The 15,461-nt window shown below is 39.5% G+C and overlaps 1 protein-coding gene across 21 annotated transcripts in view; it reads right to left on the reverse strand.

Moving 5' to 3' along the window:
* Window positions 1–15,461, reverse strand: part of cdk5rap2 (CDK5 regulatory subunit associated protein 2) — a 32,325-nt gene that overhangs the window by 1,658 nt on the left and 15,206 nt on the right. For 6 of the 21 annotated variants that reach the window (XM_067484966.1, XM_067484981.1, XM_067484977.1 and 3 more), the window contains 26 exons: window positions 14,564–14,611; window positions 13,999–14,139; window positions 13,808–13,917; window positions 13,564–13,707; window positions 12,934–13,026; window positions 12,647–12,828; window positions 12,216–12,540; window positions 10,561–12,106; window positions 10,286–10,393; window positions 9,736–9,884; window positions 8,175–8,569; window positions 7,808–8,040; window positions 7,405–7,456; window positions 6,538–6,747; window positions 6,127–6,299; window positions 4,881–5,222; window positions 4,432–4,557; window positions 4,220–4,336; window positions 3,509–3,541; window positions 3,140–3,329; window positions 1,862–1,983; window positions 1,302–1,511; window positions 1,109–1,189; window positions 713–963; window positions 475–624; window positions 246–384 (listed from right to left, as the gene is read on the reverse strand). In XM_067484966.1, the coding sequence (XP_067341067.1) occupies window positions 246–384; window positions 475–624; window positions 713–963; window positions 1,109–1,189; window positions 1,302–1,511; window positions 1,862–1,983; window positions 3,140–3,329; window positions 3,509–3,541; window positions 4,220–4,336; window positions 4,432–4,557; window positions 4,881–5,222; window positions 6,127–6,299; window positions 6,538–6,747; window positions 7,405–7,456; window positions 7,808–8,040; window positions 8,175–8,569; window positions 9,736–9,884; window positions 10,286–10,393; window positions 10,561–12,106; window positions 12,216–12,540; window positions 12,647–12,828; window positions 12,934–13,026; window positions 13,564–13,707; window positions 13,808–13,917; window positions 13,999–14,139; window positions 14,564–14,611 (5,670 nt within the window). The remainder of the gene's footprint in view (window positions 1–245; window positions 385–474; window positions 625–712; window positions 964–1,108; window positions 1,190–1,301; window positions 1,512–1,861; window positions 1,984–3,139; window positions 3,330–3,508; window positions 3,542–4,219; window positions 4,337–4,431; window positions 4,558–4,880; window positions 5,223–6,126; window positions 6,300–6,537; window positions 6,748–7,404; window positions 7,457–7,807; window positions 8,041–8,174; window positions 8,570–9,735; window positions 9,885–10,285; window positions 10,394–10,560; window positions 12,107–12,215; window positions 12,541–12,646; window positions 12,829–12,933; window positions 13,027–13,563; window positions 13,708–13,807; window positions 13,918–13,998; window positions 14,140–14,563; window positions 14,612–15,461) is intronic. The other 15 variants (XM_067484974.1, XM_067484973.1, XM_067484968.1 and 12 more) reach the window with 14 other exon arrangements.

Below are 15,461 nucleotides of genomic sequence, written 5' to 3' on the forward strand. Positions count from 1 at the left end.
AAATTTCTTTGCATACATGTAAAACACAAGCGCATAAAGTTAAACTATTATTACGTTTATTAATATAAAATTACACGAGATTGTGAAAATGTGACATTTCAGATTGTTTTTCTACAATCCAAAATAAAACACCCTTAGTTTATATTAATACTAAAAAAGGGAAGCAAATCCTGACATTGGTTGCAATAAATCAATTTTACAGTTTGAATGCAGTGTAAGGTTAAACAAAAACCAGATAAACATACACTGATCGATAATGACCCTCTCCATTCCCTCTTTGAGCTGGTTGGTGGTGCGGAGGCGTTTAACAGCTCCACTCAGCATCCTCTCCTGCTGTGAAAGCCTGCTCTTCAGTCTGGCTATCTCATTTTTCAGCAGCTCATCCTGATTTGGAGGATAAACAGATTAATATTTGTTCTGTAGATATCTAATCAGATTTATTAAATAAAGTGTCTTAGTAAATGTCAGCTGCACCTGCTGGTTGTTGCTACCCTCCCCTGCTGTGTTACCAGCTGGCAAAGACACTCTCCACACCAGCTTGAGCAGTCGACCAGCCTCCTCTAACACCTGCTGCATGGTGTTCATGCTGCTAGACAGACTCTTCAGATGCTGCTGTTGTATCACCTATGAAGATCCACACACACAATGACTTAACTACGTTGCAATACTGGTAAATACCATTTAAAGCTTTTTTTAAATAGTCTGTCATTACCTTGCTGTCAGGGCTTTGCTGTTTAAGTGCTTGCAGCTGTGTGTCCATGCTGCGCGACAGTTTACGGCCCTCGGAGATCTGCTTGCGGAGAGCACTGTAGTCCTCAATCAGGCCCAATATATGACGCCCACTGGCATTAGCCCACATGCGATGCCCCGGCACCAGGCGTGCGGGAGCGCCAGAGGCACTCTCACCAGAGCTGCTGGTTACTGAACCGCCATCCACCTCTGAATAAGGCTGACGTTTGTCATCTGAAAAGATTTTAGCATGTCCAAATGTTAAAATGTTGTATTAAGGAAAGCTCAACACATGAGAACGATGATAATAATCTGTATAAGCTTGTATTTAATACAATAAAAAAAAAAAAAAACCATTATGCCAACTCAGAAGTCTCACCATGGTGGACACTTATGTGTTCGTTGTGAGTCTGATGTGAGTGACAGTAAGCATCACGACCTGGTGACCTGCCCCCTTCATCTAAGACAAAAATAAAAGTAACAGTGGCATGAGCTTGCAGATTTTGTGGTGTGGTGACATGCCTCTGCTCATGACACAGGTTTTAGCATGAGTCTGTGCCATGTGTTTGTACCTGGAGACGACAGCAGGTAGTTAATGTTGATGGTTTCTGAACGGTTGGGTCCTCTGAGCAGCTGCTCCTCCAGTCTCTGTCGCAGTGCCACGTTGGTATGGATGCTCCTCTCTAGCTGCAGCCTCAGGTGTCTGATCTCCGACAGCAGCTCACCCAGGTCCACTGAGCCCGAGGAAGTGACAGGCTCTTTTGTCATCTCACTGAATTCTGCTGACAGGTACAATAAAGGAAACATGGTTTCATTAGTTCAGGTTTGCAAAGAAGAAAACTTGATTGGAATGTTAGAGATTTTACAACTGTCTTAAATGAAATCCACTTTACTATGGTAAAACGTTGAATTCTTATAAGCCATTGTGGGTATTTTAGTGCAGACTCAATTTAAAGCTCAAAATGCTGATATGTTGATTTGTTGAAGTTTAGACAAAATGCAGTGCTGTTATTTGGCAACAGTATATGAGATGGCAGACGGTCTTTAAAGGCATCTTAAAATCTCTAAATGCCACAGAGATCTCATTTATTATTAATTTCATTACTTTGGTACCAACATAAACTTAAAGTACCGTTGTGTTTCTGCATTTCAGTCTTCATCTTTTCGTGAACTTGCAGCTCCACTCGCAGTGACTGGAGGAGATGCTGGGAGTCTGACAGCTGCTGCCTCTGGAGCTTTACCTCACACTGCAACCTGGAAAAGCCCAAAACGCAAAAGTCTAAATAATAAGAAGCCTAAAAAAAAGAAACCATGCAACACCACAAGAAATTTGATCTTAAATAAGAGACAATAAGCCAATAAGGGATATGACATGGGAAAAAGGAAAGACCATGTATTGATTATTATGGGTGGATTTATACTTGACTTCTGTGCTAAACTGCAAATATTTTAGGGTTCATCTGTTTGTTTATAGAACATACAAAAATTCTCAAAAGAAAATTACCCCAACAACCAAAAATAACGATCCTAATAGATATATACTACACATGGCCCAAAGTGACCTAGAATCCAGGTCTAAGGTATCAGCCTCATTCAACTGTGTTAGTAAGAATCAGAGCAAGAGGTCATACATATACAATCATTATATTATATAAAAACCTATGTTTATGAAGGAGCATCCAAATCAGTACTAATAATATTGACGAATGGAAATTAGTGCAAACCTTCATTTGCGTAACAAATGTATTCATTTTACCAATCTGTGTGTATTAGGCCTGCAGGATATTAAGAAAAAACTTGCATCGCAATATTTTTTCTTTATGCATCGTGATATAAATAGTAATTCTCACTAGATGACCTGAGTAGCTTCATTTGGAAAGAACTGCTTTTAGAATGACTAGGACATGTGTGCAGCTGAAACACTGAGGAAGTACAATGACAGAGAGCTAGTGGCTGATGCACTAGTATTTACTCAACAAACATTGATTAAATAAAGAATTTGCCACTTGCAGTCACTACTGTAAGTGTCGTAACAACACTCACATTGACTTTCTTGCAAATGGATATTTACAATTGACGGTTCACTGAAATAAAAATGGGTAGTGCATCCGTGCACAGACACTGATTATTTTCAGCACAGATCATAGGAAGAGTAGCACTGTGACTGCTCTTCTGCAGTGATTTTGGAGAGAAACAAATGAAAACACTTGTTAACTCACCATGAAAGTACTGTCTACAAAGTAATTGTTTTTGGTCAGCGTCTTTTTGTTTCCGCAATAATTACATGTAGCGTAAATCATTTGCCACACTTGATATTGCACATCCTGTGATGTGAATATTGCACATCTGCACATCCCAATGCAGTGCTGAAACGATAGAATGTGGAGTCCTTGTGTGTATGTGTGTGTACCTGTGCAGCTCCTCTTTGCTGTAGTGCAGTGAATCCTGCAGTTGTGAGTTTTCTTGGCTGCTATGCTCCAGCCTCTCCAACAGTCGCTTATTCTCCTGCCTCAGTTCGTCACACTCTTTCCTCCTTTGCTCCAGTTTGGCCGTCCGCCTGGCCAGAGTTTCCCTTAGCTTCTCATTTTCCTTCTGCTTCTCTGGAGGAATAAAACATTATTACCAAGTTAGTGCAATCACAAAACAAAACTAGAACGGTCAATAGTAAGGCTAAGGTGATACAGGCAAAAACATTATTCCAACATATTTTCCATATTAATCAATATCAAGAATTATTATTAATGTGATAATATACATAATATATAAAGATTGATCTGACCATTGTATTTACCCACAGGAATGTTCATTAAATCTGTATCAGAGAAAGAGAAATAACAGCTGTATTCCACTTAGTCTGACACATTTTTTCCAGGAGAAACTTACTAAAGTTCCTGGTCAAAGACATTTTAATTTAAATGATTTTCATATGAATAAAAACTTAAAAATAACTGAGAATGTGAAACTGGCATGACAGAATTCTGTGTCACTCTGCTGGATTTATGGTGGATTTAACTATTGCAGCTGAACAAATTGGTTCATATAAGATATACATTATCTTGTACAAACAATCTTTAGCTCAAGACATCGGCTACAGAGACAGTTTTAGAAGTTTCTTTTCACACTTAACTTTCATTTTAAAACCCAATCCACATTCACTTTAACAAAAGTTGCGTGTTAAATGTCAAATGCTGCATGTGACTTGGCTTCTCGTCACCACCATCTTGAGAGGACGTCTAACACTGCTTACATTCACTTGCTGTGTCTGTCTTTGCATCTTCTGTTTTGGCAGGAGATCAGCTTAGGTAAAACTTTTACCAGTTATTGACAGAATTTTTATTGCAATTATTATCTAGGTCATTTTTTCACCCAGTTCTATGGACAATTACTTGGAAGAATATTGTCTCTCAGTTTCTGTCTGTCTATTTATTGAATGACAAGATGTGGAAAAATTATACTCAAAACAGTTTGTAAAACAAAAAAGTGTGTTTACCTCTTGATGCTAGATTGAGTTGTTCCTTTAGGTCTTGGTTTTGTCCCCAGAGGAATCGCACCTCGTTCGCCAACTGAGCCTGCTCCTCATTGCCATGAATAAAGATGTTGGTAGCTGCTACATCAAGAGAAGAAATTATTATTACTTTTTTATTATTTGTGCAAAATTTCCCACAAATAACTGTGTGGAAGAGAGAATAGGACAGCATGTACCTGGGTCTTTCTCCACCTCAGCTAGTCTCTTTTCAAGCTGCTCTCTGAGACGGTCGTTAGTACGAATGCTCTCTTCCAGGCGTTGCCGTAAAGCTCGGATCTCCTGTAGATGTTCTGCCAACAGATCTGTACAAAAGACAATACAAAATACTAAATGAAAGAGATACTAATAGGGGAATTTAGTTTTGGTTTTAAAAACATAAGACGTGGATCAATCAACTTTTTAGTTCCTAACATGGGACAAACTACACCTTGAAAAAGTTAAAGTAAATTCTGGAAAATGATAGGCAAGAAATTTGCAAGTTGTGTCAAAACCAACAAAAACATCACGTATGTTCTACCACCTTAAACACAAAAAGCATGACTACAATGGCAGATGCTAGACTAATTCGTTCGTACCTGAACTTGTGTTTATGTAGTAAACACAGCCAACCTAAACTCTGGTATACCTGAATTCATCGTGCAAGGCTGTTCTGTAGCATTCTTCTGTGAGCTCATGTCCCGGTCTCGTTTAGGAGCTTCAGTTTTAGGACTCTCTTGGTCATGGCTTTGATCCTGTTCATGATGGTGGGAGTTAGTCTGGGCCATAATTGAGCGATGCAGGTCCAGTTCACTTCGCAGGGTGGCATTGAGCTCCTCGCTGCCCCTCAGTTGCTCCTGCAGTCGCCCGTTTTCCCTCTGCAGGCCCTGCAGTCTGCTGGCGGCATCCCTGTGACCTGACACGCCTTCTTTCTGAGCTCCTCTTACAGGAGAGACAGCTGCTCCCGTCCAGTCATTTGGGTGTTGCTGGCCTAAACATAAACAGGGAGACAATTATGGGTAGATAGATATGTAATCAGAATGCAAAATATAAGAATCAACCATTCAAGCTAAGAATCTCTTCATTTTTGGGTGAAAGGCCCATTTCCAATTGCAGGCCATAAATAAACACAAGGTCAGGAACTATGGTTTCAGTTTATAAACTAGAACGTAATAGATAGGCTTCAAGTATCTACTAAACAAGATGAACCACTGCAATTTAAAAGGTACCAAAAAAGTGATTTAAGTGTAAATTCAGTGTTGTAGTACTGAGTGAAATTTGAGTTTGGGTCTGCAGGACCTCTCAAATATCCACATGCTTCACTTGTCTCCTAATATCCTGAACTGTCACTTTTCCCAAGGGAAATACTTTTTGAACACTGAACCGGATAGGTGCCACTAAATAATGCAACCTTATGCGGAGGTAGGTTGAAATTGGACACCTGCTATGCCCTTGGCGGACATTCTTTGTCCCGTGGGATGGCTCACTGCAACAGAATGGATCAGAGTGGAAAGTAAGTGCTATTACAGGCTGTGACTAGAATGACTGCACCCATGGACAATGATTGAGGTCATGTCTATGACATATCACTGAGGCAAGGGAAAAAACATGCATTTTTAAAAGGAGCAAACAAAGTTAATCTTGGTCCAGTACACAATAAGCTAAAAAACACCCAGCAGCTATAACACTTGAAACTAAAACTGGACATTCACATCCATTCGCAAATAAATTCTATCTTATCAGATGTCGGTAATAACTTCATTTGGAAACGCTTACTGTGTGCTTTCCAAGATTGAGTTATGGCAATTGAACTTCTTCAGACTAACTAGAAAGAAACTAACAACAAAGGAGTATAATTCTCATGAGTCAATGTCCAGAAATGTGAACGAACTTACTGTGAGCTCGTCCTCCACCTTCTGTGGCTGGGACACTATGGCGGGAGGAGCAGCTCCTGTCTGAGTCGTACAGATCAGAGTGGGAGCTGTGATGGCTGCTGGTAGTCTGACCTTTGACCTGGCTCTGCAAGTACTGGATCAGTTGATTTTTCTCCTGCAGCTCTTTTGCTAACCTGGAAGGATGGGCAACAGGAGGAGAACTGAGTCCTAAACAACAGACAACCACTGACTTTTATCGATCATCTTGCTGGCTGTGGGAGACCCTATGCAAACAGCTTGAAGGAAGGCAAAAATGGCCTTGGACAGAAGATTTACAACTTTCAGTAAAAAAAAAAAAAAGAAGCACAGCTGGAAAGATTTTAAAGAGGAGTTCACTGCAAACATCATGCTGTCTGGATAGAACACACTCACAGGTCCAGCTGCTCATTGGAGCATTCAACCAGGGTGAGCTTTTGCTGGACGAGGAGGCTGACGTGCTGCTGCAGCAGCTCTCTCTCGCCCTCTAGCTCCAAACGCAGATTATCTAACTCCAGCTGGATTCTTGCCGGGCTGTCAGGAGGATCTCTTATGCTCTCCTCATATGACAGCAGTGGCTGCGACCCCCGCTGGACCTCACAAAGACTGCCCACATAAGTGATAATATGGATTAACCTACATTACTATGACCAACATCAATTTCTAATCTAGATCAAACAAAGTGTTGCTGAAAAGTTACGTTTTTATTTCACTATGCAACAAAAATCTGTTTTGCAATGTTAAAAACTTACATACAATATTTTCTAATCACTGATTCTGGATGCTATGTTTTTTTGATTGATGTCTTTAGGAATGGGAGTGACCCAGTTAGAGGTGGGGTAAATGCATTGTATTGGCTGACGCAGCAAAATGAGGTCAACAACAGAACACACACCCACTCCTTGAGGGTTATAAGGCAACTGGCTGGGGACAACAAAATCGCTCAGCCAACCAACATCCTGAGAATCATCATGAGTGCATCATTCAATAATTATGAATTATGAATGGCTCAAATAAATTCAATTCAGAATTCTGCATATTTTGCACATTTCATTGTATTGTAAATATAACGGTACACTGATTAATTGACATTAATTAATTATTAAGTTGCTTAAATATTAAGCATGTCATTAAAACATTAGGACCCTGAATTCACAATCCTAAAAACCTAACTTTAGGATGACTGGACTAAAATCATAGATACTAAAAAAAAGGAAATTTTTTAAGATGTCAACAACAAGCAAGTGTGGGTTTGAAACATACCTGTGAGACAGTTCTAGATCTGCCACATCCTCGTTATCTAGACGGGACTGTCCTAGTAGACAGAGAATAAGATGCTGTCAAGGACCTGTCTATAAAAATCACATATGGCTGCTCATTTATGCTCATCTCTCTCTACTCACTGTAAAACAACAACAGGTTTGTTTTCAAATGACAAAAACAGAATTGCATTTTTAAAGTTCTTGCTTGCCTAAAGAGTTACTAAATACTTAGATTGAGTGATTTATTTATTGCCCTATTAGTGGCCAGTTGGTGGACCAACATTATTCTTTAATAGGTATTTTAATTTGGCTTTTGTGTGGTTTGTGTCATAAAGAAAACAATTTCTACAGCCTGGATTTGCAAAATTTCTCTAAATGCAGAAATGCAAATATCAAGTAGAAACCTTTGTCAAGCTGTCCCTCCAGCCTGTCCAGAAGGCTCAGACTCCTATCCATCTGCTCCTTGACCAACTCCCCCATGTAGCAGTCAACTTCACTGGCATGCAGCAGTTCTTTAAAGGACTTGTTTAGCTGCTCCAGTTGCCTACGCTGCAGGGCCCCCAGCCTTCGGCTTTCCTTGATCTGCTGCCTTAGTTGTGACAGCTCCCTGGCCTGTGACTGCACCAGGGAGTCGAGTCTATGAAGAAGACACAATGGGAAAGAACAGGAAAGGTAAAAATCACGACCTAAGACTTTATATAAAAAAATACTGTACAGATTTCAAGTGGTAAAGAGTATAATATGCATAAGGCATGAAAGAAGACTGTAGACCTGGCAGGGGATGCAGAGCGGCTACGGGTCTGCTGCAGCTGTTCACTTATGCTTCTGTTCAGCTGCTTTTCTATTTCTAGTTCCAGGCTGGTTTTATCCTCTTTTGGCTGGCTCCCCCCTTCTTTTTTTTCCCTTAGCTGCCCAGTTCTGTAATTTTTGTCTTGGCCACGATCCTCCTTCTGTGTCCCTTGTTGATCCCTAACGATAGATGGGTCAGAGATGTTGGCGAAAAGGTCACTGGACAGGGAGTTCCTTCGAAGAAGATTTTGCATTTGGAGGATGAGTTTGGTCTGGATTTCTAGCTGGACCTTCAGCTCTCTGACTTGTGCCTGAAGCCGCAGAGGGTCCTCGGAATTGCCATACTCATCATAGACCTGCAGGCCCTTCAGACTAACCTGCAAACAAAAAACTAACGGTTAGTAAAAATCTATTTGACTGTTATATTCTTTATGTTGATATTTTGAATTCCATAATTCAATTTCAAATTTTACAATATAACAGCTGCAAATTTTAAAAGTAATAAATTTTATTTCTTGCCAACTTTGTAGACGTCAGATTTTACCAGCTGTAGCCAGTTAGCTATTTAAGCTACCCTTAATATTTCCATGCGTCACATAAAACAATAGCCAGTTAATAAATGGGGCAATAAATACATACTTTACAGCCATACAGTCACTTTTAGAAATGAGTATCATTAGGATTTTAGCCACAATACTACTCTTACTAATACTTCTAGTTGATATGGTACTTGATATCAACATTGCTTAATTTCTTCATGTTTTCTAAATATACATTTAAATTGTTGAGTAGTGAACAGCAGTGGTAGAAGGAGGAGTGGGAAGGTTCATTGTAGCTGTAACTTTAACACAAAGGTTGCAAAATCTTTAAATCGGTGGTGCGTTTATAAATCCAATCTGACCATCAAATCTAAGATCAGGGTAACCTGCACAGTGTCACAGATTTAACTAAAAACAAATCAATAACTACTCAAACGATCCCTCATTATACAAGTAATAAAAGCTCTACCTTAACAGATGTTAAATAAATGTAATCCATAACAATCAGCTGGCTAATGGTTCCTTTAATCATTTAACAATGCCTGTATAGTTTAGGCTTCAGACCATATTTCTTTATTTCTTCAGTACTTCTTCAGTAAGTAAAGGTCAAAGCTTATTGATCCTACAACCCCAGGGCTTGTTCAACACAGGGTTTCCATAAAAAAACTCTACTTAACATACTAAAAGGCTAAGGTTTGTGGTGGTCGGCAGTCTAAAGTTAGTTACCCAACATAACGTCTATGATATAAGAAAATGTATGATCAAACTAATTATTATTACTGTATTGCTAAAATACTGTTTTGCTACTTATTTGTATTTATTTTAATTCAAGAAAAAGGATGAGGACTATTGTAATGTAATAACATCTTGGGGTAACGTTTGCTGGGGTTTTTGGAATGTAATCTTTCTCAGATATTAAGATCAGGAATAAAAATGCTCCACTCTGATATATAACAAGCTATGACGGTTCAGGGGAGAGGTTAAGTGAACAATTAATTGAATACCTTTGCTGAACTTAGAGCTGGGGAACTAGGGTATGGGGTGCTGGAGGATGAGTCCAGATTTTCAGTAGAGGAGAAGGTGATGTGCGCTTGTTTTAGCAGGGATGGCAGGCTAGAGGCACTGCAACTAGGATTCACACCAGCCTCTAGATCTGGCAACAAAGGAATACAATAACAGTTAAATGGGAATCAGGGAAATGGGCATAAGGAAACAAAAAGTGATAGTTCCATGCGACTGTAAAATGGGACAAAAAATAAAAGTGAAATTTTACTGAAAGCTGGAAAGACATTCCGATAATTTAGAGTGAAAACATGCAAGAATTCATCAATGAAGAAAATGTAAGAGCCCATTCAAATCTGATAGTGTTGAGAAATACCAGTTAAAACCAGAAGAGCGACTGTGTGGTTATGAGACCCAAACTTAGGATAAGACACAGTGTTACGGATGCCTTTGTGGATACTTCATGCAAATAAAAAAAGAGATTATCTATCCAGTTTGGAGATTAGTGTCCACACAGCAGACCGACATGCAGTCTGTCTAAAGGTTGACTACCTGTGCTACTGCTCTCTTCCCTATCATTCTCACTCTTGCCACTGGTTTCGTAACCGAGGTCCTGCAAATCCACCTGCACGCCTTTGTGATCCTGTTCCAGAGCTGGCACTGGAGGTAATATACGTTGTATTAGGAAGAAATCATCTAACATGTACAGCATGTTATTTCTCTCCTTTAGGGTGTGCCTGGTTCATTTGGATTTTTGAAAGGGTTGCACATAACACAGACGTTTTTGCAAAATTACAACATTTTTGAAGTATTGTCTGTAGCTTTACCTTTCTGTGTAGTTTCAGGGGAGGTTCTTTTGATAAGAGCGGTGGCCAGTTTCTCCTCTAAGCTTTTATATGCTTTTTTCTTTTCCCTCAGTGCTTTATGAAGAGTCTCTAGTTGGACCTGAACACTTGGAGGTAACGCTTTTCCATCCTGCACCGTCCCTTCTGCCTTTGTCTCCTCTCTATGCCTTTTTTGTTCTTGGACTGAACCCTGTAGTTCAGAACTCCTCTGTGAGAGATCGTTGAAGATTTTGTAGAGAAGACAAAGATTTTGAAGGAGTTGTCTCAGTGCTGCATCTGAAGCACTGGACTGATTGTTGCTAAATTTGGAAGTTGGTTGAGTGGAACATCCCATTTCCTCCTTCTCTTGCAGGGCTCTCTGAAGTTTGTCTAAATTCATCTGCAGTTCAGGGCTGATCTGTAATGATCTAGCAGAGGTAAAGGACGCGGTATTTGAACAGTGTGCTACCAAAGAGGCAATAGCAGACTCTGCTGCACTAAGACAGTTCGTGAGAACATTTATCATCTCCTGATTTAAACTAGAATTATCAGAAATGTCAGTTGCTCTATGGTAATCCTTTGACTCTTTTTCTGCTATCTGACTTGAGCATTTACAATCTTGGGCACCACATTGACTGTTGTAGCCCTGTTGTGCAGCAGCATCTACAGATTTCATTTTTTCCTGAAGCTCTGCATTGAGTCTACTCTGCTCCCAAAGTGCCTCCTGCAAAGAGTCTATGTGTTGTTGCAGCTTCTGCATAGAGTCAGTAGTGCTCTCAAAAACACCTCTTGGGCTTTCTCCATCTGAAGATGCATTCACTTGCTGTAAAGTGGTCTTTATCTTCAGGCAAAGATCACTGATTTCTGGAGACTTTTCTTGAATGTCAGAGAGGGTGAGGACTTGCAATGTCATGTTTAGAAGGTCTATGAACTTTTCATTAAGGCCCTTTTTCTCCTCTAGGGATTTCCACAGCTCTATACATCTGCTATGGAGGGTAGCATCTGAACTCACAGAGCCTGTGCCTGTGCCCAAACTGGCTTGTGACCCAAATCCTTGCTGGCCGTCCAGACTGCAGGCAGTCAGGTAAGCAATAGTGGATTCTGCAGCCTGTAAGGCCTCCACATAATTTTGTTCATTTTTCTGAAGCTGAGCATGGACCTGCTCACAACCAACAAGCTGCTCACTGAGCTTATTGATGAGAGCCTCCTTCTCCTGGCACTCCTGGTGGAGGAGTTCCAACTGAGTAAAAAGAGCAGAATCAGTATGGGCGTGATCAAGTGTGTGTCCGGCCTCAGAGCCCTTGTCTGACCCTACTGGACTGTCACTAGCATTTGCATATCTGAGCTTTGAAGAAGGGAAAGTGCTTTCCTGAAGTGATAAGAGGGAGTCACAGTGTTCATGCAATGACTGGTCAGACCCATAGACATCATCCAAACGAGTGTGTTGAAGTGCTTCAGTTTTCAGATGGTTATCACTAATACACTGTGTACTGTTGTTAGCTTCCACTCTCAGCCTCACAGGGACAGGGAGGCGAGATTTGAATCCAGCCTACAATTTAAGCAAATGGATCAGCAGACATTAAGAACAATGACAGGTAGACCTCATCATGCAAGCAACCTGGGGTGCATTTTTATTACTACAGTAGTACAAAACTTACCCCATATCTTGCAACATGCTTCACACTCTCGCTGTGTGACTGGTCTTTAGACTGCGGACTCTCCAACACCTCTGTGGTGCTGACATCTAACTGGATGGTAGCAGGTGTCTCCTCATGAGTAAGAGTCTTTTCTTGCTTTTCCCTCAGCAGCCTAGAGTTAACATTTGACTGTACTTTTTCCATGTTCTGTTGCATTTCAGCCTGTCCGTCACTACTGTTTCCTGAGGCATCTGCACTCGCTCTCTCTTTAGACTCAGTAGATTTTTGTTCTTTCAGGAGACCACGCAGCTCTGCATTCTCTGATCTAAGGCTGACCAATTGCTCTCTGCAATATTGGATAACAAGATTAGTTTATTGACTCCTAAAGCAAAAGTATGGAATAGGATATGGGCACTGCTTAAAAAAAGAAAAGAAAAATGAAAAATTCTCACCTAAGGTTTGAGACCGATGGGGCCCCCCAGTCAGTCAGTAGGGATTTAATTTCCATTACTTCTCTGTTCCTCTCCCTTGGATGTCCCTCTCCAGTATCCCAAGTCCCAGAATGAGTGTGCTCTTTACTCGGGCCAAGGTCGCTGTCCACACTCTCATCATCTAAAAGCTTTTCAGACACCATCTAAAAAGTGGAAATTTATATATAAAATTAAAGTTATCAGAATTAAATTAAATATTCTTTATTTGAAAAAGTTTTGGAAAGTTGAAATAATTATCTCCTTCATACCTGTCGGAATATGATGTCTGTCTGACTCTCTTTATCATGACCAGAGTTGGACGTCCTGTTGCTATGAGCCAAACGCTGCGTCTCCTTTAGCTGCTAGAGTAATGGGATGGAAGGCGAGTATGACACACATGGCTTGGTAAAAGAAAACTTAATGAGGGAACAAAATCCATAAAATAGTGCACAGCAACAGCAGAATGACATGATGTGTCTAATGTTGGATGGCAAAGAGAGACCATTTCATGGGACACACAGAAAAAAACAAAAACAAAACAAAAAACAGGGACTCATTAGGAAAGGCGAAGGATAGAAAAAGAGGGTATATTCTATTTCAGACTAAAAACACATTTGTTAGAGAAATAAGACACGTAGTTCCAAAAAGTAAAGAGACATTAGTAACAGGCGGGATAGAGCAGAGGTTAAGATGTAGGTTCAAAGGTTAGAAAGGAGCTAAAACAGTGGACATCAGACAGTGACTCAGACATGATTCATCATCATAAAGTATTTAAATGTAGACATGTTGTCCTAATATTTGTTGATGAATGACAGTAAGATGTTCATTATTAAAAAACATTAAATAAACTCTGATGCCACAACATCCTCCATTTGAACGTGTCCTTTGTGACATCTAACCTGTTTGCATGGGGTACTGCTGGCTATTTCTTCATCCTCCTGGTTGTCAGCATAATGTTTGATCTTCTCCAATACTGACTCTCGGCTTGGAAACTCATTATTTAAAGTCTGCAATCTGCTGACACAATCCTGAAGCTCCAATACCTAAAACCCAAAATCCATTTGAATGATTTAATTTTTTTTTGTGTGTGATTTAAGTTTTTCAGAGACACACCTTAATGTTTTAGGAGAAAAGGAAACTTACCTTTTCTTTGAGCTCTTGTGGAGAGAGTCGAGACAAGCTGTCATCATGCCCCTCTCCCACACAAATACTCATGTAGGAAGTCTGATCACCAATGAAACTCAAAGTGTCACCTGAAATAAAAGCTCACAATGACCAAAACTCTTAAAAATGTTGTTGCACACATTAAAATATAAAATCCAGTGTGGTCTTACCACCATCATTGGCCCCACCAACCCCTCCTCCACGGTTCTGGATGGCTCCTAAACGTGCCTGTAGAGAGGCATTCCAGCGCTGTGTATCTTCGAGTTGATGCCTCATGCTCTCGAGTTCTTTAGGATCAATGACGTCCATACCTTTACAGATACACAATGAATCACTGCCATGTTGACGGGAAACAAGAAACTACATTTCTGGATAAGGTAAAATATGTAAAATCAGAATTGATTATTTTAACAAACAAACAAATAAATGTCTTTAAATTATATAAATCTGAATTTCAAAACTCTTTCACACCAATAAAAATAAATCTGGAACATATGCATAGAGACACAGCACAGATTATACAAGACTACATGCAATTCCAATAACAAAATTCATAAATTTTAAATTAAAAAATAGCTTTGAAATTCTGTATTTTATGAATGCGAATCTATTCAAAACCTAACTTTAGATCATTAAAACATTGTAAAACTGAATGTAAAACAATTTCAAACTAAAACTATACTAAATATGTGTAATGGTACTTGATGAATTGAAAAAGTTGATATGTAAACATACATGATGGCCACTTTTTTGTTATTAAGCATTTGACGCACGTTGCCATGCCTTTTGGATCAGGTAAGATTTTCAGTGTCCATCCAAAGAAAAAAAAACATTAATTTAAAAATTTCAACATATTCAAATATAATCATCTTTTTTGTGTTTGTATACAAACAGCATGCACGCCCATATGCACATGTTCTATGAAACATGAACTATTAACCAAAAACAAGAAATTTACATCAGCGGTAACTGATTAATTTTGCAACGCTCATACAAGTGTGTTACTTACAGCTGACCTATTTTATACACCTGGCTCTCTAGATGCAGGGGGGGGGCGCATGAGCACACAAATGCGTGTGGACACACACTGAAGTAATTTGGCTTAGACAACTATTTAAGTGTATTGTGATAATCATAATCAATCTTAAGACTTCATCCAGATATCACACTACATCTAAAGCACTAACAGTGCTAAAGGACATCAACTGTTTGACGTCATACAATAACAAACTCCATGATCTGCAACTCTACTGAAGTCTTAACAACAGTGCTTAGTGCTTTTCTTAATGTTCTATAATACTATGTTTATGCAAAAGCTAATTCATGTGACAGATGGGTAGATGGGTAAGATTAATACCAGAAGAGTGTTAGAAAGGTGATGAAATCAACAAACAACCAAATCTTTTAATGGAACCGTTAAAACAAGCAGATAGCATGTTACAAACTGAGACAAAGCGGAAGACAGGTCTTTATTCACTTTTTTTTTTTAAAGGACAAACAAAGAAAACAAAACAGAGAAACAGTTGAAGCGGGAAACCATTATATGTGACAGAACAGTAGCAACTATATAGAGTGGACAAAGACATGCAGATGAAAAGATTATGATGTGGAGAACAGAAACTGCACAAATATA

Source organism: Channa argus, chromosome 18 (assembly GCF_033026475.1).
Source record: "Channa argus isolate prfri chromosome 18, Channa argus male v1.0, whole genome shotgun sequence".
Taxonomy (NCBI): Eukaryota; Metazoa; Chordata; class Actinopteri; order Anabantiformes; family Channidae; genus Channa; species Channa argus.